This window comes from Saccopteryx bilineata, chromosome 5 (assembly GCF_036850765.1).
Source record: "Saccopteryx bilineata isolate mSacBil1 chromosome 5, mSacBil1_pri_phased_curated, whole genome shotgun sequence".
NCBI lineage: Eukaryota > Metazoa > Chordata > Mammalia > Chiroptera > Emballonuridae > Saccopteryx > Saccopteryx bilineata.
Genome location: NC_089494.1, coordinates 67,518,517 through 67,543,496, shown reverse-complemented (window position 1 = coordinate 67,543,496; position 24,980 = coordinate 67,518,517). Strand labels below are relative to the sequence as shown.

General features: G+C 38.8%; 2 protein-coding genes across 12 annotated transcripts in view; one reads left to right on the top strand and one right to left on the bottom strand.

The window, feature by feature from the left end:
- The first annotated feature begins 5,168 nt into the window (after positions 1-5,168).
- G6PC2 (glucose-6-phosphatase catalytic subunit 2) lies at positions 5,169-20,016 on the top strand. Of its 2 annotated transcripts, XM_066278692.1 has the most exons (5): positions 5,169-5,434; positions 6,085-6,194; positions 8,087-8,198; positions 11,706-11,821; positions 12,616-20,016. In XM_066278692.1, the coding sequence occupies exons 1-5, from the start codon at positions 5,217-5,219 to the stop codon at positions 13,125-13,127; spliced, it is 1,068 nt and encodes a 355-aa protein (XP_066134789.1). In that variant the 5' UTR covers positions 5,169-5,216; the 3' UTR covers positions 13,128-20,016. The 2 variants fall into 2 exon arrangements, with proteins under 2 accessions (XP_066134789.1, XP_066134790.1); XM_066278693.1 differs by lacking the exon at positions 11,706-11,821 and having other exon boundaries at positions 12,616-12,770.
- Positions 16,477-24,980, bottom strand: part of ABCB11 (ATP binding cassette subfamily B member 11) — a 167,942-nt gene continuing 159,438 nt past the window's right edge. For all 10 annotated transcript variants that reach the window (XM_066278682.1, XM_066278686.1, XM_066278683.1 and 7 more), the window contains one exon: positions 16,477-24,966. In XM_066278682.1, the coding sequence (XP_066134779.1) occupies positions 24,766-24,966 (201 nt within the window). In that variant the 3' untranslated portion in view covers positions 16,477-24,765. The remainder of the gene's footprint in view (positions 24,967-24,980) is intronic.

Here is a 24,980-nt window from a genome sequence, read left to right as displayed (position 1 = left end):
GAGCATTGCCCCCTGGTGGGCATGCTGGGTGGATTCCGGTCAGGCGCATGCGGGAGTCTGACTGCCTCCCCGTTTCCAACTTCAGAAAAATACAAAACAAAAAACAAACAAACAAAAAAAACAAAAAGAAAAAAAAAAGACATTATGGAAGTAATAGAACCTGAATATGCAAACCAAAAAGCCAGCAGCACAGATTCTGATTGGTAGAGGTTAAATCCTTAGAGTAGTGATATAACTGAATAAATTGATTTTTCTTTGGTAAGCTACTGTATGCTCTCATTTTAACTCAATGAATAAAAATTATATAATTATAAGATAAACAATAGATTCCCTTATTTCTTGATGGGATGCCACACAAACTACTTTTCACATGATTATTCTATTTGTCTTTTAAGAGATTGAATATACAAATGGACAATGGCCAGACCAAATTCAAATATGACAATAGAACTCTGATCCATAACTTCTGAAGCAATCTGCCCAGAATGGTCAGGACTTGGTCAAGAATGCCAGTTTCACCGCCCCCCCCCCCCCACTTTCAACTCAAGACCAACCAGAGAAAGCCAAATATGCATCCTAGCCAATCACATAAGATGCTCTGTTTCCAATTAACCCACTCCTCCTTGCCCATGCCAACACCTCTAACTGGAGCATACCTTGTTTTCACTATAGAGCTTTCCTACTCACCAGCTTGCTTTGGAGTCTGTCCAATGCAAGTGATGGTGGCTGATTCTAGCTAGAGTAAACTCAGAATAAATAGCCTCTGTTTGTTCTCATTTGGGTAGCTTTCACTTATTTCCATACTTGACTATTTTTAGAGAAGAAAATGTCTGCTGGGCCCCAGGTCCATCAGAAGAGGATGGGAACCAGAGCCAACTTCAAACCCTGAGGTGCCCATCTTAGTGCCACTTACTATTTTCTCCAGGGATGATGTCAAAGACTTCCCTGGAGAAAAGTCTCAGAACCCCTATCACAACTGTATCCCTGCTGACAATTGTTGGGATGTTGGGGAAAACAGCTGTGCTAGGATTGCTCACTAGTTTACCAGCTGCAAGAACTTTGCTTGATTAGTGCACGAGCATGTGGCAGTGCCACATGTGTATAGTCCAGTGGTTCTCAAAGTGTGTGCCAGGGTGCACTGGTGCGCCCTAGAAGATTTCCAGGTGCACCCTATGGTATTCCAGAGACATATGTGCCTGTTGGAGACCAAAAAACCAACAGGGTTTTTGGAGTTTAGATTTTTGGGGGACAGAGGTGTGGGGAATTGGCTGTAAGCTGACAGTCTGTCCAATCCCCACCTCACTTGCCTGATTAGGTTGCAAAAGGCTGATAAGCTGTGGTGCTGGATTGTTTACACTACCCCCCATGTTCCCTGGAAGGACTGGAGGCAAGTTTCTTCTATCCTTTGTTTGGTGTAAAGTTAAGATGATATGTATGGTGGGGGTTTTCTGCACTCAACACAAGTAAGAGTAAAAAGAGACAAATTCTTCAATGGATTGACAAGAAAATGAGAGTTTGCCTTTCAAATAAATATATGCCCAAACATTGAAGAAATCACTAGGACACATCAGGCTCATGTTTCTCATAAACACAAGAATGAAAAAATGTAATATGTTCATGCTGGGACCTGACGAATTCACTAAATCTTACTAAAAATGTATCTATATGTATAAAAAGAAAACTTTTTTGTCGTTTTTTTAACCCCTCTTTTCATGAAGTCTAAAAAGCATAACTCAAAAAATATAACATAAAAATGTTTTTTAATGTCAGAATAAATTTAATTTTGACATATTTATTTCATCTAATTACCATAAAAGCACACTTGGACTTTATATTTTTTACTTTAACATTTGACTTAATTATTATAACATATTTCTCAGAAATTTGGATTGCCTGCCCGCCACTGTGATGGGTCATTTTTCTATTCGTTCACTTGCTGCTGTGAGAAGAGGGTACCTCCTGCTTGTTTTCTTGTCCATCATAGTGAGACTCTATTAACGATAATGGCCCAACTCTTTCCAGCTCTGTAGTTTTTATACTGTCTGCCCAAATTCAGTGAGAACCTACATGGCCTCAACCACCAGCATTACATGGGATAAGCCACCCAACAGAAATTCAAAGTGGTGCTTATATCTATCAAGGTCTAGTGATCTGGCAGCTGGCCAGATGTGCCTATGTATCAACTAATTCACAAGACTACACAGAAAAAGCCTTATAGTTGGAATGATAATACAGTTGTATTGGAGGCTTGGGTAGTTGAAAGCATCTGAAACAAGGTGGTTATAGCACCAGCTATTATCCATTTTGCAGCTGGTTTAAATCTTACCAATGTTGGCCTAAAGCAACCTGGATCCAGCCTAGACTAGGAAGAAACATTGCTCTGGAAATAAAATTTAGTCTTAAAACAGTCTTAAAACAGTGCTGCATGAAAGAAATGACTTAGGGAAGATTACTTGTCCATTTCCTTATCACTAAAACGAGGATTATTGGATCACTGTGGAGTTAAAATCAGATAAGATAGAGTATTTTAAATAATTGGAAGAGCATAAATGCAAGACATTCTAGTGCACAATTGAGTTGTCAGCAGAATTAATTCTACCCCAATACATACATCATTTGAATTAGATTAGCACACTAGTGGGAGAAAAGAGTGGGCATAATTCTTGGGCTGCCTAGGGGAAGAGCAGTGTGCGGCCGTCCAGTGCTGGCTGACTACTTCCTAGTTATCCTCCTGCTGAAATGATAAGAATGATAAAGGAAGGCTGGTAAGTCTCCCACCAGGAATAGAGATTAGTATTCATTTCCTGGCAGCCATTTAAAGTCACTTGCTGAAAAATGACATGGTGCTGCTTGCAATCTGACTTTGTTACTGTCAAACCAAAGCTCTTGTCCACAGAAACCAGGCCTTATGTTAAGCTCCTTCTAGGTGCCCGTCACGGAAAACACAGCGAGGAAAGTTGCCATCACCATGTCATGTGTTAAGAGGGCTGGCTGCATTTCTTGTTTTTCTTTTAAGGTTTCATTTATTTATTTTAGAGAGAGAAAAGGGGGAGAGTGGAAACATCAACTCATAGTAGTTGATTCTCCTGTGTGGATCGGCCAGGCAAGCTTAGAGTTTCAACCAGCGACCTCAGCATTCCAGGTGGGCACATTGCCACTGCGCCACCACAGGTCAGGCAGGAGGGGTGCGTTCATTTGTGACCCTTGCTTCACCTCTTTTAGTCCACAATACTGAATTTGTATACAAACTATCACCAGCTGTATAATTTCTTACTAGATTAGGTTTTCCTTTTATTCTAGAGGTAGATTCTCTGAAGCCTTGACAAGATAAACCAGTTAGTGCAAAAAATCAAATTTAACAGATCTAGTTATATCCAATAATTTACATGTTAAATGTCATTGAAGCTTCTTTCAGGTTGACATTTGGCAGGGGGAGGGCCTTAAGGTGAAAGGAAAACAGGTCGGATACGAATTTCTTTATGTCAACCTTGACTGCACGTTGGAATCACTTGAAATGTATTTTTAAAATACCGATGCCTGAGTCCCATCATCAGAAATTTGTCTGGAGTAGGACAAAGGTATGGCATTTAAAAAAATCACCCCAAAGAGCTTAACAACAAAGCATTTCCTCCAGGGGGTTAAACAGAGCCTGGGAAGGTACTGATAGACACTGGATCCCCGGTAACAATGGTGCTATTAAATGATGAGGCAGGGCCTGACCAGGCGGTGGCACAGTGGACAGTGGATAGAGCATTGAACTGGGATGCGGAGAACCCAGGTTCGAGACCCTGAGGTCACCAGCTTGAGCGCGGGCTCATCTGGTTTGAGCAAAAGTTCACCAGCTTGGACCCAAGGTTGCTGGCTTGAGCAAGGGGTTACATGGTCTGCTGAAGGCCCACGGTCAAGGCACATATGAGAAAGCAATCAATGAACAACTAAGGTGTCGCAACGACAAATTGATGATTCATGCTTCTCATTTCTCTCCGTTCCTGTCTGTCCCTATCTATCCCTCTCTCTGACTCTCTCTGTCTCTGTAAAATAAATAAATAAATAAATAAATAAATAAATAAATAAATGGCTAAATGATGAAGCAGGACTCTAAGAAAAGTTCAAAGAGATATTTATAGCATGTGAAGCCCTTTCCTAACAAAAGAGGCTGTGATTAGCCATGACAGTCATCTGAATGGTACCTGCCTCAACCCTCTGTCTCCTGGTGAGGCTTAATTGCTTTCACAGGAATCCTCACAGCCGTAACTGAGCTCTCTAAACCCACAGTCTCACGTCTGACTTGGACCCAGAGCTCTCTTTGAGCTGCTCTTCTGTTTATTTCTAACCTTCATATTCTTTTTAGTGTGTCCCACATAATTCTACTGAACATTCTATTTTCAACAAACCATTTTCCTGATTGGGCCAAAGCCTTTTGAAGTCTGTTCATGTCTTTCTCTCAGGTGAGCACTCCCCAGTGCTCTCAACTGTATTTTCTAGTCAACACTAATATAACTCAGACCTAACACAGGTCTATTAGCAAAGTGAGCTCCATCTCTGCTTTTTTACTTTATAATTAAAAAGCAACACATTTCCTTCTAGATCTCCTATTTTCATTTATTTCCTTTTCTGTTCCATATATATCATTCTCTCTTCTAAGAAATAAAAATAAAATATTTTTATTTAAGAATCTGTGATCAGAAAGTAGTCTGTCCTAGCAAATACATTTTTCCATGCCCAGATATTTACTTATCTGTTTTCCTCAAAGACACAATAAAATAGTCAGAGCCACAGTCTATTTTAAATTAAAATGCCTGGCTTTGAGGGCTATTTGACATGCAGTAATTATAACTGCATAGTCTTCTAGCCAAGCATAGAAATTGCTAATGTCTCTGCCCTTTAAGGAAATGAACTGTGCAAAAAATTTCAAACAAACACAATCCAACTGTTCACACAAAAGGGAGGTTGCATAAGAAATTCATTGTACCTCTACCCAAATTTCCTCTTGACTTGTCACAGATCAGCATGTACTTCACTTCTTTGGCTCCAATTAAAATTATAAACAGATGAGCTTTTCAGCAGATGAGGGCCGACGTGCCTTTTCCACAGATGGTTAACGTCACATGTTACAATAATGGCTGGACACGCCACAAGGGTACCATATAAAAATGGTGGGACTCAGAGCATTTCAGCTTCAATTGCTCTAGGTTTAGAACTGACTCTCTTTCAAGATGGATTTCCTTCATAAGAATGGAGTGCTCGTTATTCAGCATTTGCAGAAGGACTACCGAGCTTACTACAATTTTCTAAATTTTATGTCCAATGTTGGAGACCCCCGGAATACCTTTTCTATTTATTTTCCACTTTGGTTTCAACTTAATCAGACAGTTGGAACCAAGATGATATGGGTAGCAGTCATTGGGGATTGGTTCAATCTTATTTTTAAATGGTAAGACTTCTGTTTTGTTTCACTTTTCCTAATGGTTATTCTTAAATTTGTAGCTTTGGCATGATGATCACATTTTAGATGTGTGTAGTTTTATTTGGAAAATCTTCCAAACTTAACGGTTAACTTGTAACACAGATCATAAATAGAACTTACAAAAACCATTACAATACATACTTATATACAAATGTATATTTATATACAAATGTGTACTAATTTAAAAGTAAATTCTAAAACCCCGTAACACGTATGTTGTGATTAGCCAAGAAATTAGTTAAATGAGCAGCACCATACTAAACAGACTTTTGATTCCAGAGACCACTTTGATATTCTTCAAGTACCCAAAGCACCCACAGGATTTCCCCTACAAGGAAGAAAAGTCCCTATTTTTATTGAAAACTAGAATGCCCAAACCCCAAGTGACTATGTCATTCTCTATAATGAAAGATAAATGAGAACCCAAGTTCTTTTTATTTTAGATTTATTGTGTTGACATGGTTTCAAGAACTCAAGCTCTTTATATTTCTTAATCATGAACTTTCCCTATCAACCCTCTGATTGAATCATTTTTGTAGGAGAAAATAGCCAGTCTCCAATGAAGTAATAGTTGTGTGTTTAAATATACCTGCATATTTATATTTATTCAAATACAGGATATTATTTGGTCATCGGCCTTACTGGTGGGTCCAAGAAACTCAGATTTACTCAAATCACTCAAGTCCGTGCCTTGAACAGTTTCCCACTACTTGCGAAACAGGTCCAGGTAAGCAATTATAGCAACCTCAAGTTACTAAAGATATTCCACCAGAGTCATTAAGTATGGTTATCATCTAATAAGTGTGTGATATCATATAGAGCATTAAAGAAAATGCAGTGAGTGGAATGCTAAAGTTAATAAGCATAAAAATTGCTAGAGAGAAAGGAAAGAAGTTTTATGAATAATTAAATTTCATTGTGTAGTTTGTAAAAGGGCACGTTAGAAGAATACTCCTTAAATACTTTTATATTTGGCACTTATTTTTTTTGAAAAATGAAATGGTCTGATACTAAAACAAACAAAAAAGTTTAGCTAGAACAAATTGCCAAAGAACTTTATTAAAATCCTAGAAATGCTAATTTATCTACTGCTGTGCAACTTTCAAAGTTATTATAGGTCTTCCAAAAATCTAATAAATGAAAAAAGAATAAACAAGTTTTTTTTTTGTAAAAAAGGTAAGAATTTCCCAATATTACTAGAGCAAGTAAATATATCTCTGATCATAGAATGATTTCCTTAAAATTTCTTTTTTTCTCTTGTATATATAGCTTATAAGTAAATTTCTTGGGACATTTCTTTTTTTACTATAAGTAAGACTCTGTATGAGTGTAAAATTTTGCCATGGAAGTTGGGTTTAAGACTATAAAGAGATTTTTTGAAATATAGATAAATAAAATGACATGTTGTTGCTTTAATTTATAAGGCTATATTATATTATACCTCACCATGGTTTGTTACATAGCAGAAAATTCATATGTGATATCCATTGAAACTAGTCCTGGATATAGTGAATGTGTAAGTTCTATTATAGTACTATAATTCTTTATATATCTGGCTTCCCCAGTAGACTGTGAACCATCGTGTCAGGGATGGTGTGTGCATTTATCTTTTTTGTTTGTTTGTTTCATTTATCTTTGTAAAACCAGTGTGGGATAGGTGGGTGGGTAGATGGATGAATGGATGGATGGATGGATGAATGGATAACCTTTGAGACAATCAAAATGCTACTTTGTTTTATCCTAGCACTTCCCAGCATGTGTTTTATGTTATGAGACATTTTTGGGGATGGGGGGAGAAAGAAAGATATATTTGACCCTATATTCACTCCTTTAACCATATGAAAGCTCTAAAAATTCCTGCATAAGAAAGACATTTGAAAGAAATAGACTGATATAAAATAGATTTATCTTTGTTTAACATAGTGGCTTTTTTTTTTTTTCAAAAAGAAATGTTTACCCTTAATGAATGTCCATTGGTAAACACTGAGGGAGAATGTCAAAGTAAAGTGATAAAAAACAATCCAGCTTCATGGGAAAGACATTCTGAGAGTAGAAAGACTACCTGTCTGCAGGCTTCTTCTGCTAATATTGATGCTCCTATAGTTTCTCTTCCATTCATGACAAACTTCCATGGAACGGCAGGCCACAAGATAGGCATAGAGGCAGATGCTAGTGCATAGCAGTCAATTGGCAAATCAGACATAACAATGATATTCCTTACATGTTTGACTTTTCTGTCCTACACAAAAAACTGATTTAAGATTCAATACATGTACTTTATTTTTTATCATCAATTAAAAACCGTTAGATATAAACAATGAGCAGAGATACAGGAGATTTTGGTGCAACACCCTGAGTTCCTAATTAGCTTTGAACATTTTAATTTCTGGAATTTGATGAACTTGAAAAATCTGGAAAAAAGTTTTGAAGTAGTGTTTTGAGAATCAATTTTTTTTTTATTTTTACCTATGTTTAAACATTACATATAGCCTGCACCTTGTGGTTTTTTTCCTGAGTCATTTGTAATTTTCATGGCTAACATGCTATTCTACTGTTCATTTTTTATATTGATACACTGTTAACTACCTTTCAAATGTATTGACAACTTTGCTTTGGCAGGAAGTCCATCTGGTCATGCAATGGGCTCCTCGTGTGTCTGGTATGTCATGGTAACGGCTGCCCTGAGCCACACTGTCAGTCATATGGATAAGTCACCCACCACTCTACACAGGTCAGCTTTGCTCCAGTTTCTCTTACACTGGAATATAACAGTTTGAATGCCGAATGTCTTTTTTAAAATTCATTTTAGTATACTTTTTGTTGTTGAAATGTGCTTATTGACCTGTGGTGGCGCAGTGGATAAAGCGTCAACCTGGAAATGCTGAGGTTGCCAGTTCAAAACCCTGGGCTTGCCTGGTCAAGGCACCTATGGGAAATGTGCTTATTCCATTCTATCATAACAAAAATAGCAAATGCGTAGAAAATGGATATTTTGCTTTAAGATAATGTCCTAATAAGCTCACAGCTATTATAACATTATAGGGTTGGAAATGTTTAATTGGTAGATGACTTTCTTAATATGCCTTTGGGTTTCCATAGTATAATAATCACTTTGGTAGCTCATAAGTAAGTCATTTAAAATTATATAAGAAAATAATTTAGCATGTACATTTCCTTGCTTAACTAGAAACTTTGAGAATCATTATTCTCCTTGAATGCATCAATCAATTTAGTATAATTGTGCTTTTTTCTTTGACTTGCCAATGTTTCTGACATCAATAACATATTCTAGCTTTAAAGACCTTGCAATCATTTTAACTAAAAACATTCTAGAAGCAAACTTAAATTTGAATGTTAGTAGGTTTTGCCTGACCTGTGGTGGCGCAGTGGATAGAGTGTCGACCTGGACCGCTGAGGTCACCGGTTCAAAACCCTGCACTTGTCTGGTCAAGGCACATATGGGAGTTGATGCTTCCTGCTCCTCCCCCCTTTCTCTCTCTTCTCTCTCTCTCTCTCTTTCTCTCTCACTCTTTGTCCTCTCTAAAATGAATAATAATAATAAAAGGCTTTATTGAATGTTAGTAGGCTTCATGTTGGTAGATTTATAATGTTTAAAAAGGCCTAGAAGTTTAATGTAAAATTATTCAAAATTTTAGTAGGAATTAAGCTATTTCCTTCTCTTCTTTCCTGAAATAATTTATCATTAAAACAATTCTGAGCACCACTTTAATCATAAATTGTTAGGCTACCTGAGATAAGATTTATCTATTAATTGGTTAAATAATACAGTAATAAATGCCATGACATAAAATTTCTTTCAAAATAAAAAACTTCCAAGATCCATCATATATTTCACTTCTTAAAGTAGCATTGGCTTATATAAGAAATTACCAAAGGAATTTCTTATTCTAAAAAACTGTGACTTATATGTCTTAATATATTCATTATCCAAAACAACAGTAGAAAGTTGTGATTAAAGAAATTAGCATTTTCTATCCATACACCGTTTCTCAAAATAGGAATCTAGATAAGCCTCACCGTCTTATAGGTTATTTCTTGCTTTAATTTCCAAACTTGGAAATATATTTGTTTCTTCAAAAAAAATTCCTGCCTGACCAGGCGCAGTGGATAGAGCGTTAGACTGGGATGCGGAAGACCCAGGTTGGAGACCCCGAGGTCGCCAGCTTTAGCGTGGGCTCATCTGGTTTGAGCAAAGCTCACCAGTTTGGACCCAAGGTCCCAAGGTTGCTGGCTCAAGCAAGGGGTTACTCGGTCTGCTATAGTCCCACGGTCAAGGTACATATGAGAAAGCAATCAATGAACAATTAAGGTATTGCAACAAAAAACTGATGATTGATGATTCTCATCTCTCTGTCTCTGACTCTCTCTCTGTCTCTGTAAAAAAAAAAAATTCCATAACTCTTTTTCAATTTCTAAAACTGCAACATTCCTTCATTGATCAAAATTTTTTTAGTGCCTCTTTTTTTTTTTTTTTTTTTTTTTTATTTTTCTGAAGCTGGAAACGGGGAGAGACAGTCAGACAGATTCCCGCATGCGCCCGACCGGGATCCACCCGGCACGCCTACTAGGGGGCGATCCTCTGCCCCTCCAGGGCATCGCTCTTTTGCAACCAGAGCCACTCCAGCGCCTGGGGCAGAGGCCAAGGAGCCATCCCCAGTGCCCGGGCCATCCTTGCTCCAATGGAGCCTTGCTGTGGAAGGGGAAGAGAGAGACAGAGAGGAAGGAGAGGGGGAGGGGTGGAGAAGCAGATGGGCGCTTCTCCTGTGTGTCCTGGCTGGGAATCGAACCCGGGACCTCTGCACACCAGGCCGATGCTCTACCACTGAGCCAAGCGGCCAGGGCCTAGTGCCTAATCTTGACCTCAATATTACCAAATCCTTCTTCCTTTTTTTTTTTTTTAAAGTAATTTTTTTTTTAAGATTTTATTTATTCATGATAGGGGAGAGAGAGAGAAAGAGAGAGAGAGAGAGAGAGAGAGAGAGAGGAGGGGGGAGGAGTGGGAAGCATCAACTCCCATATGTGCCTTGACCAGGCAAGCCCAGGGTTTTGAACCGGCAACCTCAGTGTTTCCAGGTTGACGCTTTATCCACTGAGCCACCACAAGTCAGGCCAAATCCTTCTTCTTTATTCTTCTTCCATATAGATAGCCCCTACTGACTTCCTCTTTGGAAGTCTCTTTTATCTCTATTCCTTGGTCTGATTATTAGGAACAAACCATTGAGAATCTCTGAAAATTATTAGAATTCAATATTGCTAATTCTTTTTTATTAAAATAACAACCATTGCTTGGATTTTAATATTTTACAAGTTCAATTATTTTTTTTCTAATTAAAAGTTTATATCCTAGGCCCTGGCCGGTTGGCTCAGTGGTAGAGCATCAGCCTGGTGTGCAGAAGTCCCGGGTTTGATTCCCAGCCAGGGCACATAGGAGAAGCACCCATCTGCTTCTCCACACCTCCCTCTCTCCTTCCTCTCTGTCTCTCTCTTCCCCTCCCGCAGCTAAGGCTCCATTGGAGCAAAGATGGCCTGGGTGCTGAGGATGGCTCTGTGGCCTCTGCTTCAGGCGCTAGAATGGCTCTGGTTGCAACAGAGAGACACCCCGGATAGGCAGAGCATCGCCTGCTGGTAGGCATGCCGGGTGGATCCCGGTCGGGCGCATGCGGGAGCCTGTCTGACTGCCTCCCTGTTTCCAGCTTCAGGAAAAAAAAAAAAGTTTATATCCTATAGATCAATTTCCTTTTTTCTTATTTTCTATATCTAGAAAACCAAGGACTCCTTTGAGAATCTGAAATTAAACCCAGTGAAAACTTGCCCTTGATAAAATGCTGATGTGCTTTTCATCAGAGTGGCAACAGCCTCTCCAGTGAGTTTTCTTCAAAGAAAGGTTGAGAGAGAGCAAAGAGGGAGCACACATGACAGGGAATAGAAGCATATATAATTCATTCTTCATTATTCTATTATTAGTAATTCCCCCTATCCATTAAAATAATTATTAGGATGTCAAATAGGCTTCCTTTTATTTCATTTATCGTAGAAACCTCTGTTAAAACTTTTCAAATCTTGTGGAGCACATGGAAAAAACATAAAAAAAAGACTCTAGAATTATGATGTTATGTCAGACGATTCCTCTGAGAAAGGTCATCTGGTGTCATCCCCTAATTGTCTGAGCAATACAATGTCTTTGCATTTTACACTTGTATCTATTCTTCCATCGTAGACTGACCTGGTCATTTCTTTGGAGTCTTTTTTGGTTGATTCAAATCAGTGTCTGCATCTCCAGAGTATTCATAGCAACACATTTTCCTCATCAAGTTATTCTTGGCGTGATTGGTGGTAAATACAATCATTTATTTACCTTTGGTTGTGTCATTTGAAAGCTTTAGTGTCATGTGTTTTATGTTCTCAGATTCTTCCTGGTAGTCAATTCCCTGTTCTAGGTAATTCTGTGGAGCCACTTTTGCCCTGGGAGCTTAAATGGGTCAACACAGCTCTCAAACCCTTCCTGTACACAATGGCACAGTCTCAGTTAATGGTATGAATATTAACCTCTTAGTGAGATAGGCTTCCCTGAAGTGTGACTAGAGCTAAAGTCCAACTCCCAAACCAACCCCTCAGACAGCCTGCTTTTGTCTTGGTTTGGAGGCCTTAATAATGGCCTTCCAACCTGCACACCATGCCACTCTCTTTCTGAAACACCTGAAGTGATTATCACATGATTATGCACTTCATTTAGCAGCTGCTTTGTATTCCTGAAGAGACATTCATCATGACTGAGTTTCTTCCATTCAGCTCTGCATGCTTTTTAAAGGCTAAGTTAACTGGCTATGGCAATTGAAATATTAATTACAAGCACCTAGTTTAGTGCTCTGCCTATAAAGTGGGTTGTTACTCAGAGCTGTGGATTCCTGAAAGATCCCTCTGTCCTAATATAGATGGTGAAAAGACCATGGTGCAAGTATGTGTGTTTAGATACTGCTTTAAGAAAGACCTTGGAGAGTAGATAGAACCTAGGTGTCTAAAGCCCTTTATCATTGAAAACTACGGCTAGGTTCTTTAATGCAGGGAGAATGATTCACTGGGAGCTCAAGGGCACATTGTCACCTTCAGTGTCTCTTTCTAATCCCCAGGCATGCTTGTGGCAGAGGCCTTTGAACACACTCCAGGTATCCAAACAGCCAGCCTGAGCACCTACCTGAAGACCAACCTCTTCCTCTTTCTGTTTGCACTTGGCTTTTACCTGCTCCTCAGACTGCTTGACATTGACCTGCTGTGGTCTGTGCCCATAGCCAAGAAGTGGTGTGCCAACCCGGACTGGATCCACATTGACACTACGCCTTTTGCTGGACTTGTGAGAAACCTTGGGGTCCTCTTTGGCTTGGGCTTTGCAATCAACTCAGAGATGTTCCTCAGGAGCTGCCGAGGGGAGAATGGCTACAAGCTGAGCTTCCGACTGCTCTGTGTTATGGCCTCCTTGACCACACTACAGCTCTACCATTTCATCAAGATCCCCACTCACACAGAGCATTTATTTTACGTGCTGTCTTTCTGTAAAAGTGCATCCATCCCACTGACTGTGGTTGCTCTGATTCCCTATTGCATTCATATGTTAATGAAACCAAGTGAAAAGAAGATTAATTAGAATTGTATAGGGTTAGTGCTCTGTGGTCCCAGAATGATCCTCTTCACATCTTCCGGTAGAACCATAGAGCAGGGAGAGACTGAGGCTTCCAATCAGAGGGCACAAAATGGCGGCCAAAGGCCCCATCCCACCCTCACGTATGTTTAGTTTGGCCTTCACAGTGGTCTCTCTCTCTCTTTCTCTCTCTCTCTATTTTGTTAGTTGTCAACTTTTAAAAAACAAGCATGTTTGACATAAAAATCTGAATTTCTCTATTTTCTTGAAAAATCTGATGATATCGCAATAGAGTGTCTGTATTCCCACCAAGAGACAGTTGACCGTGGCCCAGCAGGAGACAGGCAGTATCCAAGTATCCACTCCTCACAGTCTTCAGCACCCCAACGGAAACCCCAGTACAGAAACCTTTATCATCTTCAGATGCTCTGGCTTTTGTGGGCCTTTTAGTGGCAGTCAAGTCTAGCTTCCCTGGATTTCAGATAAGGAAACGGAGGTTGAGTCAAGTAAAAGAACTCACGGTTGTTACACTACCATCAGAACAGGAATTAGAACTCAAAGTCTTCTGATGTATATTTTCTTTACGTTTTGTTTCTTCCTGTTCAAGAGGTAATAATTTGTAAGAGTTTATGAATATTCTATGACAATTACTATAGAAAGCAGCTATTTTTGAAAAAATTACATTAAAATGCCACATTCTCTTTGACTTACACCATGCAGGGGGCCATTGATGGCTCTAGATATGGACACATATCCAGGGGAAGAAACAAGCCAGGCAACCACAGACTTGAACCTCTGTGCAACTCCTGGCCCTGTTTTACGGTACTGATTTCTAATATTTCAGTAAATGCTGCTGAAGATCCTCCACCTAGAACGTTATTGACCCCTAAAAGGCTTAACTCTGTACTGTGATATCCTTATGCTTTACCTTTAGGAGACAATTTTTCAAAACTATGGAAATCTGCCTTGAAGAAGGTCATGCTCCAATCAGAAAAACTACTAAATGTTTATAGCTGTTAGCTGGGTTAACCTCTGTGTATCCTGAATTGTGATTAAAATCTACAGGTTTACTTTAGAAAATTATTATTGTTGAAATATTAATATTATACTAAGAATTTCTCAGTAAGGTGTTTTTTCTTCTCTCATTGGACCTAGTAATTCTGGGCTATAAGTTAATAACTATTATTTCAATCAAGTACATTTTGAATCAGATTTTGCTATCTCAGTGACCTGTAATCTACCATAATGTTTCATGTAACTCTTTCAAGGATATCAATACATGATTTATTTTAGATAACGACATGTTAAATAATCCATAAATGTTTATGAACATATAACAGTTTAAACAAGTGCTATTTTAAAAAATATTAATGGAGGATAACAAAACCTCTAACATACAAATACTTATTGGTTCATTTCTAGATGGGCTTAGAGATGCTTTTACAAAATTCACTTAACAGCTTTCTTTTTCAAAGGTAACTAAGCTAAGGTATGTAGAAATATTATTTTTTTTAAATTTATCTCTTTTCTAATTACTGTTTTCATACAATATTATTTTCTATTAGTTTCAGGTGTACAGTATAGTTGTTAGACAATCATATACTTTACAAAGTGTTCATCCTAATATTTATCTAGTACTCACCTGGCATCATACATAGTTATTATAATATTATTGACTATATGTCCTATGCTGTACTGAAGAAACATAAGAACAAAATTTGTCTCATGTTGATGAAACATTGGGGGTGAAAGAGAGAATGATTCTTTTTTTTTTTTAATAATTTTATTTTTAATGGGGCGACATCAATAAATCAGGATACATATATTCAAAGATAACAACTCCAGGTTATCTTGTCGTTCACTTATGTTGCATACCCATCACCCAAAGTCAGATTGTCCTCCGTCACCTTCTATCTAGTTTTCTTTGTGCCCCTCCCCCTCCCCTTTCCCTCTCCCTCTCCCCCCTCCCCCTGTAACCACCACACTCTTATCAATGTCTCTTAGTTTCACTTTTATGTCCCACCTACGTATGGAATAATGCAGTTTCTGTTTTTTTCTGATTTACTTAGAGAATGATTCTTAATGTGTGACTTTTGTTCATTGGTTCAATCTTCCCAGCTGGAGTGACCTTAGAAAGTCACTTCAATCCTTCCGTGCTTTATGATATGATGCCCTTGCCTCATCACATATTCTTCTGCACTTGTCAGAGATATCATTCCTGTCTGACGGCTCTTTCTGAAAGTTCCATTTGGGATGAGTAATGTTAATATTGTAGAACATTCCATCCTGGCCCTGGCCAGCTGGCTCAGTAATAAAACGTCAGCCCGGTGTGGGGAAGTCCCAGGTTCGATTCCCGGCCAGGACACAAAGGAAAAGCAACCATCTGTTCTCCACCCTTCCCCCCCCTCTGTCTCTTTCTTCCCCTCCTGCAGCCAAGGCTCCATTGGAGCAAAGTTGGCCCAGGCGCTGAGGATGGCTCCATGGCCCTGCCTCAGGCAGTAGAATGGCTCCATTTGCAGCTGAGCAATGCCCCAGATGGGCCGAGCATCGCCCCCTGGTGGGCATGCTAGGTGGATCACGGTAAGGCACATGCAGGAGTCTGTCTCTCTGCCTCCTCACTTCTCACTTCAGAAAAATACCAAAATAATAATAATAATAATAATAATAATAATAATGTTCTATCCCAATACAGTCTCAGCCAGTCTTACCAAAGCCTGAAGAAGCCAGGGCATTAATAGCCAAGGAATTCTGCTACAATGCCTGACTCCATCATAAATTCCTTCTCAGTTGTCTCAGTCACCCACAGTGAGCCTTCACAGTGGTCTGTTGGATGATATGTGATCCTCATAAGGGAAATGTAATGAGATATGGGCTCATTTTCTATAATTAATTCCCACCAACTCTACCCATATCTGCCATAAAGCCCCGGCATCCCTCTAGTTGAAGTCTCCTGGAGGGATTTATCTGTTGGCAAATGGCTTTTGCAGTTGAAATGGCTTAGGCAGCAGGAGGAACAGCTTCTCACAGCCTTGGAGAAAATGTCTGCTTTTAATAAGGATGGAAAAAACTCTTCTGCTTCCAATTAATTTGCCAAAAGTAAGTGGAATTAAGTTCATTTGACTTGCTGTTACCACATCCATATATTCAAAATGTCTAGACACATATTCAGAAGAAAAATGTCAATGTCATGAGCTTTCAGGATGAGAAAATTCTAGACAAGTGACTTGAGAAACTGTCCAGACAAACATATATTTGAAAAGAAATACAAAGGAATTTATTATTGCTGAAACTAGCTATCAAAAACAGTGTTGAATCCCTTTCCTTTGACAACCTAGTGATTGAACATCTGTTTTAAAAGGTTAAATTGGTGTCTTCTTTGGATCAATTTCAATAAAACAGAAAGGTGATTAAAAATTATTTTAAGATGCCCTTGAAACTCAAAATTGTATCTCTAAATGTTTGATATTTGTTTCAAATCTGCAAATAAACCCAAGGTCAAATTGACAGATATATATATAAAAACCTTGATATAAAAGAAAGTAAAAAACTTGACTTTGAATATGATTGATTTCTTGAGTATATTAAAACTATATATTTCAGCACTTGTTAATTGGACTTTTTACATTGATAGAGGTATTCTGTATCTGTGCTGTCCAAAACTGTAATCTATAGCTACAAGCAGATACTGAGGAATTGCCTTTAACATTTTTATTTACTTTTAATTCATTTAAATTTAAGTAACCATGTATGTTTTAGTGGCTACTGAATTGGATAGCACAGATCAAGTCCCACTGTGCTTTTCTCTGAAGAAAAAAAAAGTATTTAAAAAAACATTGTCAGCCCTGGCCAGTTGGCTCAGTGGTAGAGCGTCGGCCTGGTGTGTAGGAGTCCCGGGTTCGATTCCCGGCCAGGGCCCACAGGAGAAGCACCCATCTGCTTCTCCACCCCTCCCCCTCTCCTTCCTCTCTGTCTCTCTCTTCCCCTCCCGCGGCCAAGGCTCCACTGGAGCAAAGTTGGCTCGGGCACTGAGAATGGCTCTGTGGCCTCTGCCTCAGGCGCTAGGATGGCTCTGGTTGCAACAGAGCAACGCCCCAGATGGGCAGAGCATCACCCACTGGTGGGCATGCCGGATGGATCCCGGTCGGGCACATGCGGGAGTCTGTCTGACTGCCTTCCTGTTTCCAACTTCAGAAAAATACAAAAAATAAAATAAAATTGTCACCTATGCCACATTTCTGTGAGACAGCATGAATCAGTATCAACTGCTTTATTTTATATAAAAAAATTCATTTGTTGGCAGAAAAATGAACAAAGTATGCTTATCCAGCCCAACGATCTTTTGATTAACCCAAAGATATTATTTTCTAGATGGAAAAATAATAGTGGTGATGGGTAAATACCATTGTGATCTTTCTACATTCATAAGAAAAAATTAACTTGTGTGGTAGCTGACACTAAATGTCTCTGCTGCTTGAAGGATTACAGTGACTATAAAACTTAGCAGTAGGCTCTGATGTGTTTTTTAGGGAGACCCTATCCAGAGATAGGATTCTCCCCTATGCAGCTCCCTGCTCTCTTCCTCTGTCCTGTGAGCTCTAGCCGCCCTGGTCTCCAGGGACGCAGAGTTCTGTTGCCTTACATCAGAGTGTTTGGGGACCGCTTCTTGTGCCACGTCCTAGAAACACTCGCAGGGCCACAAGACTAGGTGAAGTCTTACCCAATGGTTTTGACCACTTTCTGGAGAGCTGGATGACTTTGTGACCAAGTTCTCCTGCTTGTTTGTGTCTACCACACCTGCATGCTAGACACTAGTAGTTCTGTGCTTATTAAGAAACTGTTCAAGCCTTGCCTGTGGTGGCGCAGCGCAGTGGATAAAGCGTCGACCTGGAATGCTGAGGTCACAGGTTCAAAACCCTGGGCTCGCTCGGTCAAGGCACATATGAGAGTTGCTGCTTTCTGCTTTTCCCACCCTCTCCCCCACCCCCCAGCTCTCTAAAGATAATATAAAAAGAAAGAAAGAAAGAAAGAAAGAAAGAAAGAAACTGTTTGAAAAATAATTTCAAATGCCCAGCTGCATGTGAAGATGTTGTCCTCATTGACTGGCTGTCCTGGTCACTCTGGAATTGCAAACAGCTTTCTGGATGAGTACCTGGACCTCAGTGTCTCCAGGAAACTAAGATGGTGTTTCTAGTTTTTTTTCCTGTCCCCTTACTTTTAATTATTTCCAATGCTGATTTCACACTAAGGTGATGTTGTGCTAATTCTTAATTTTTTTAAAAAAGGACATGATTTTTTTTTTTATTTAAAAAAATGTTAATAGAAAGCTCTATAAGAAGTAACAACTGCGGAAACTTCTGCCAAATGACAACTTGTAGGAAAATTCCAATAATTAGAAGTGCTTCATTCTAGCTCGGCAAAGGACAAATGAAGTCTTTGTCAAATTTGAGGCTGGTTTGATGTGGCATACTAACTACTGTCTCTGCTGTTCTTTGATGGAGATCATAGTAATGACAGGAGAAATCACATCTCATTTCTTCTGGTGGCACAGAAGTGATTTTTTCTCAGGGAAGGAGAAAACTCAAAGATTGAGGTTATGAAGGTTCAGCATAAAGCTGATTAATTATTTTCTGTTTTGAATTTAAAAATTTTTTAGAGTCTTTTCTTTGCTTCTAACATTTTGACATGTAATTTCTGAAAAGAATCTGTTCTCAGTTCATAAAACTGTGATGGGTCCCCAGAGAATCCTATGCACAGTCGGAGGTGCCAGGACAGGTAAGGAGCCGAGCGGAGGGCAGCAGCAGTGGTCCCGCGGAGCGGGCTCTGCGACTCAGACCAGGTGCTGCCAAGAGGAGCATTCGCTCTACCAGCACCTCTCTCGGTGCAGGCGTTGCCCAGGCGAGGGCAGAAACCACTTCCCTGGGGTGATAGGCATACTCTGCAGAAGGAGCTGGTCACAGGTGCGTCTGCAGAAGAAATGCAGAACTAACCAAGAGCTGCTTTCCTCCTCTAGCTCTCACCTGTCCTTGCACACCAGCTGGGCCAATCACACACTTTCCGGAACTCAGCCTGTGTCTTATGGGCAGCATTGGCCAGATTGTCATCCTTGCTCACACATCCTGCCATGAGCGGGAGGGGTTTTCTAAGGGTGGACACTGCATTCACCCATCACTGCCTTTCACAGACAATATACCCTTGGCCGCAAGCTTCCTAGTTCCATGTTCAAGGCATCTGACCATTGAGATCGCTCTTTTTGCAGAATCATTCCAAACTCTGCCTTTTAACAATTCTTTTTTGAATGAAAGAAATGGTGGAGACCCTGCTATCTCTCTAAATAGAGATTGCATTGTCTTAATAGAGGAAAAGTAAATGTATCCATCTAAGTTTGTGAGATTTTATTGTGCACCATATTCTTTTAGCACTGGAATGTTGTTGCTCTGCTCATGTTGACCAATAAAGAGGTGGTGCCACACGTCCCTGTGTGTATTCCAAAGGGTGTCAGAAACAAGGGGGCAGGTGCTAGCAAATTTAGGAACAGGTAAATATACAAAAGACTTCATGGAGTTTGACAGCAAGCATTTGGGTCCAGATTCATCAGGACGGGCTTCTAGTTTATCTCTGCATGTGACCACATCTAACCACTGTGATGCTGGGAGGCTGTTAAATATTGGTAAGTTCAGTTAATCTAATTTCTGAAACCGGGACCTTACAGTGGGCTGAGGATGGAAGGCTCACTCAAGCTGTGGCATTCTGCAACTCTGAGAGTCTCATCAAGGGAAAGGGAAGAAGAGCCAGAGCATATTGAATTTTACTTCCATGCAACGAATAAGGCTGTAAATTCTAAAGAGGACTCTATCTTGTAATGTGCTTTTTAATAAAGTTTTAGATTTATATAATACATTTCAGTCTTTTAAAATATTTTATTCCTATGAGAATCTGAACTTTATAGCTGTGAAAAGAGATTCATGGAGACATGAAATGATGTAACTAATGTTATAGGACAAAATTATTAATATGAGAACATTCATAAACTTTCTGTTCACATATCTTACATAAGTACATTTAATTATATTAAATTACCAGCTCCATTTTCCCTTTCTTAACACCGTAAAGAGAAACATCTTCTTGCTGGAAGAGATACTAAGGGGCTATATATATATAATAACAGGCTGAGTGAGAAGAAGAGGAGAAGTCTGCTCTGTGGGAAGGAGTGGGAGGTGCCTACCCAACTGCATTGTGTGAAGGCAGTGACTAGAAATTTGAATATCATTTAAGTAAGTTTGTTGTGGACTAATTATGGATCTCTCAAAGACATCAAGATAAAATTTACTCTTTAATTATTCATGGTTATTGTTATGTGCTTCTTGAGTGTAGCAAACTGTAACTACAAATTATATGACACCAACATTTTTGAGGGTGGCTATATGAAATGAAAACTAGAGATTCATTTCCAAATAGCTTCTAAGATCTGTTCAGGCTCAAATAGGGCCACTTCTGTCAATGCTTTTATTTCTAATCCCCCTTCCACCCACCTGACAAATACTTGTTAAAATCATTTAGGTGCTAGATATGCAAGGGGCGACTTTGATCTAGACCTTTCCCTTGGGAAGATCCCCAGAGGTTCCAGGCTTACCTTCTGCAACTGTGGGTGGACACCAGGGCTACCTCTGGCCTGTGGAATTAGGATTGAGTTGAGACTACACCTACCTACAGGTTAGCTGGAAACATTATTCCCTATCTCTCCTAACCCACCCTATTTAAAATTCATTCTCTTCTTGAATCACTTTCTTTTCCACTCTGGGTATATCTTTCCAATGGAGTTCAGATTGTTCCCAGTCTAATACTAATTTTATCATATGAGAGGATGAGAAAGCATAATCCAAAACACCAAGTCCCTAAGGAAAAGCCTCCTTCACTTAAAGCATAAAAGCATGTACAAGAAATGTTTCTGGAAAACCACTAGGATGAGCTGTGGGGACGGACTTCCATCCAGTTGCATCTCCTTTTCATAGCAGTGACATTTGCAAAAAAGACTGACTAATTTCTTCTTTCAATCAGTATTTTTGGAAAATGTTTAGATGTAAAAGACATATTTTAAAGTCATTTAAACACACATCAATAATTCAACATTGCATTATTTTCTTTATAGTTAGTTATGTTTCAGCTTCTTATTAATATAAATCTAACTGTGTCTATTAAGATTGTGTTAATCCAAAAGTAAGAAGAACAACAACAACAAAATGACTTCAGGGTTAAACAAGTGAGAGGTATCTTTTTCTCATGCAATAGAATGGCTGAAGGTAGGCAGCCCAGGCTGAAGCAGCTTCTCAAGGATGTGCAGCAATCGGGTTTAATTTGTCTTTCTGCTCTGCCATTCATGGTCAAGTTCATGGCTACTTTGCATTAAGGAACAAAGAAGGAAAACAGGTTTTCCTTGAGCCGGGCTTTATTTGAGAAGGGTCAGCCTCCATACAGACTTGTACCTTTATTTCATTGAACAAAACAGTGTCACATGGCCTCCCTTAAATGCAAAGAAGTCTGGGAAGTTAACTAGTTTACTTTCCAGCCTCTGTAATAGAGGCAAGCAAGAGAAAGGGATGAAGGATTGGGTGTCAAGCAAGCTTACCTATGATGCCTGCCATAGTGACTTCTCATGGATACAACAATGAATGCAACTCTTGGCTGCATTCTTCCCCTGCAGCCTACTAGATGGTTTCACAGTAACATACTAAGATTATAAAGGCAGAATGCTTTCTGAATTATAAAATGCTTTGTGAATGTTGTCTTGAAGTATATTTAAATGATTCATTGAATTTTCAACATCCTAAGAATTTTATGGAAACATGCTTATCTTTGACTTTGATTCCATACTTGATATATTAGAAATATATATTCTCAACCAATATGATAGCACCTTTTTTCTTTTTTCAGTAATTATTCTTAATAATTGTAGAAACTGTTCTGAGTCAACTTAGGTGAACATTTCCCTTTTTATTTTCACCTATTCTGTTTCTCACATATTTCTTTGTAGCTGAGAGTAGAAGCTGTACCTGAATTACAAACAGGAGGGAATTACCAATTCACCAGCTGTCTATGTGTTCTTCTTCCTTAATCTACTGTACACTTTGTCCAAGTGCTGATTTATTGCATTGAGTGGTTACATCCAGACAGCTATATGCCAATCATGTGTACCCTGATTACTCATTATGAGCCTTAGGATACCAGGCAGCTCACTAATGAGCACATTATACTGCTGGCCAGTGCCAATTAGGGGATAATCATGTGCACTGCTTTATTTACAGTCCATCCATTTAAATTAATTGGGCATTTAATTGAACACTGTGTGAAAGAAATTGGAATTGGGTTTCTAAGTTTGTTAAGTTACTTTCATCTCTTACAGGTAGGTGAGATTATTCACTTGATCTGGAAATTTAAAGCAAATATAAATGGACATAATGCTTATTTTATAGTGGCACATACACATATGTGCATTTATTTCAAAATGAATCTGAAAACAGCAATAAAATCTGTAATTTTTTCATCTCCACTGACATCCTTGTGTGACCTGATTACAGAGAGAGTTTAAATGTGTAAAAGATATTAATAAATCCAACCCTTAGTTGGAAATATGAGGTGGGATCTTAAACCAAAATGATGAGAATGTTCTGATATTTTCTTAGGATAGAAAATTTACATTTAATTTATGAATAAATATGTGGCAAACCATACCTAATTATGATCCTATATATTTTTATTTTTCAGGATATAGCATCAAAATATTTCAGGATTTACATTTTTAAATAAGTGAAGTTTTTTTGTTTTGTTTGTCTTTAGTGAAAGAGAGGGAGGGACAGTCAGGGACAAGCAGGCAGGAAGGGAGAGAGATGAGGAGCATCAACTCTTCATTGCAGTTCCTTAGCTGTTCATTGATTGCTTACTTATATGTGCCTTGATGGGGGGCTCCAGCTGAGCTAGTGACCCCTTGCTCAAGCCAGTGACCTTGGGCTCAAGTCAGTGACCTTTGGGCTCAAACCAGCAACAATGTGGTCATGTCTATGAACCCATGCTCAAGTCAGCGACTTTGGGGCTTTGAACCTGGGTCCTCAGCATCCCAAGACAATGCTCCATCCACTGCACCGCTGTCTGGTCAAGCTTAAATGAGTGTTTGATTGCCTAAAATGGCATGCATAAATACACCACTAAATTCAAAGTGTCTTTTCATTGAACTAATTTCCTTAAAGCACATGTGGAATAGACAGAGTAATTATATGAAAATGTTTCTAGACAAAAGAATCTAGAGGCCTACTCTTCTGCCTTTGTTTTGTTTGTTTTTCAAATAGTGACATTTCTAGTTTGTGGGTATCTGTGTCTGCAATTTTGAGAAATGCAGAGGGTACCTTCCCAAAATAAGTGGGAAGATGTGCTCCTCCAACTATTCATAAGAATCCTTCATAGGAAAAAAAATCATAAATTATTTGGAACTAAATTTATTTTGAAAAGAGGACAACAGGAGAATTAGATAATAAGACAGTTTTTAAAGTTATATTGTGTTATACTAAACAATCTTAATTCTTTCCCTTTGGTTAACTCAACTCAAACAGGTGAATATAAAAAAAAAAGGAATGATGTAAAGACTTTTAATCACTCTGATATGTGTCAATATGATTCTATTTGTAACTTCTAACATCATGATGTCTAGTTTTACCAAAGTCTATCGTTAGTCCAAATGATCTTATCTAAACAAATTTTCCAAAGTTTCTGAGTACAGTATAAAGACACATTTCAGGGGAGAAGCTGGGCTTATGTTTTTATATGATACAAACCATAAAGGAACAACTGAGGCTCAGACCAGGAAATACATGAACTTGAATTCTTTAACCCTATCTGTTTGATAGAGTAGCCTCTAGCCACATGTTGCTACTGGGAACTTGATATTTGGCTAGTCTAAACTGAGATATGCAGTAAGTGTAAATTCACATTAATGTTTGAATATTTAATATGATAAAATAATTTTAAATATTAATAATTTTTATCTTGATTTCATGTTATAGTGATCATATTTTGGATTTATCGGGTTAAATTATTAACATTCATTTTACATTTTTTCTTTTTCTTTCTTTAATGTAACTAGAAAACTTTAAAGTACCTATGTGCCTCTCCTTAGTGAATCATATTATGCTTTGATTTGGAGGCACTGCTCTATCCTAGTGGGAAGAATGAACATTTTTTTCACTCTTAATGTCTTGGGATTGACAAATTATGGGCTCATAATGAAAAAACAAAACTAAAAAACACCTTCTCTGCCCTTAAGGAGTTCAAAGTCTCATGTACAAGACTCCTCGCTAATTCCCACATAGCAATGGGGACTGGCTCCGGCATGAGAACACACTGGGTGATGCCCGAGAAGCTGCTAGACATTGACTTTCACTCACTCACACTGGATGTGGTTCCTTTCACTTTCCATACACAGACATTTAAAACTAAATTATTATTGAAGGTCATTAGAAATTATCTTGGATCCCAATGTATGACAATGTGTGTAAAACCAGAATGAACATAATTTCTCCTTAAAGAAAAAAAATACACAATAAGAAGCCATGCACTCTTATATTGGTGCATCGTCTATGCATGAAGTTCTTGAGTCAGGTTAACTAATGGGGGCTCCTGTGGTGACCAATTTGTAGTAGGCTCCTTTCTGGGCCATCAGTTCTTTATGGGTCCCCTTTTCAATCACTGTCCCCTGTGACACGACAGCAATGATATCTGAGTTCTGGATGGTGGACAAACGGTGGGCAATGACAACACAGGTCCGACCTTCTCTGGCTTTGTCCAGGGCAACCTGCACCGTCTGCAAAGAAAAGA

Excerpts from the sequence above, each read along its gene's own strand:
- G6PC2 (XM_066278692.1), top strand. The coding sequence starts at position 5,217 with ATGGATTTCCTTCATAAGAATGGAGTGCTCGTTATTCAGCATTTGCAG. Across the intron at positions 5,435-6,084 it reads TTCAATCTTATTTTTAAATG|GATATTATTTGGTCATCGGC; the intron begins GTAAGACTTCTG and ends ATTCAAATACAG. Across the intron at positions 8,199-11,705 it reads TCACCCACCACTCTACACAG|ACTGACCTGGTCATTTCTTT; the intron begins GTCAGCTTTGCT and ends CTTCCATCGTAG.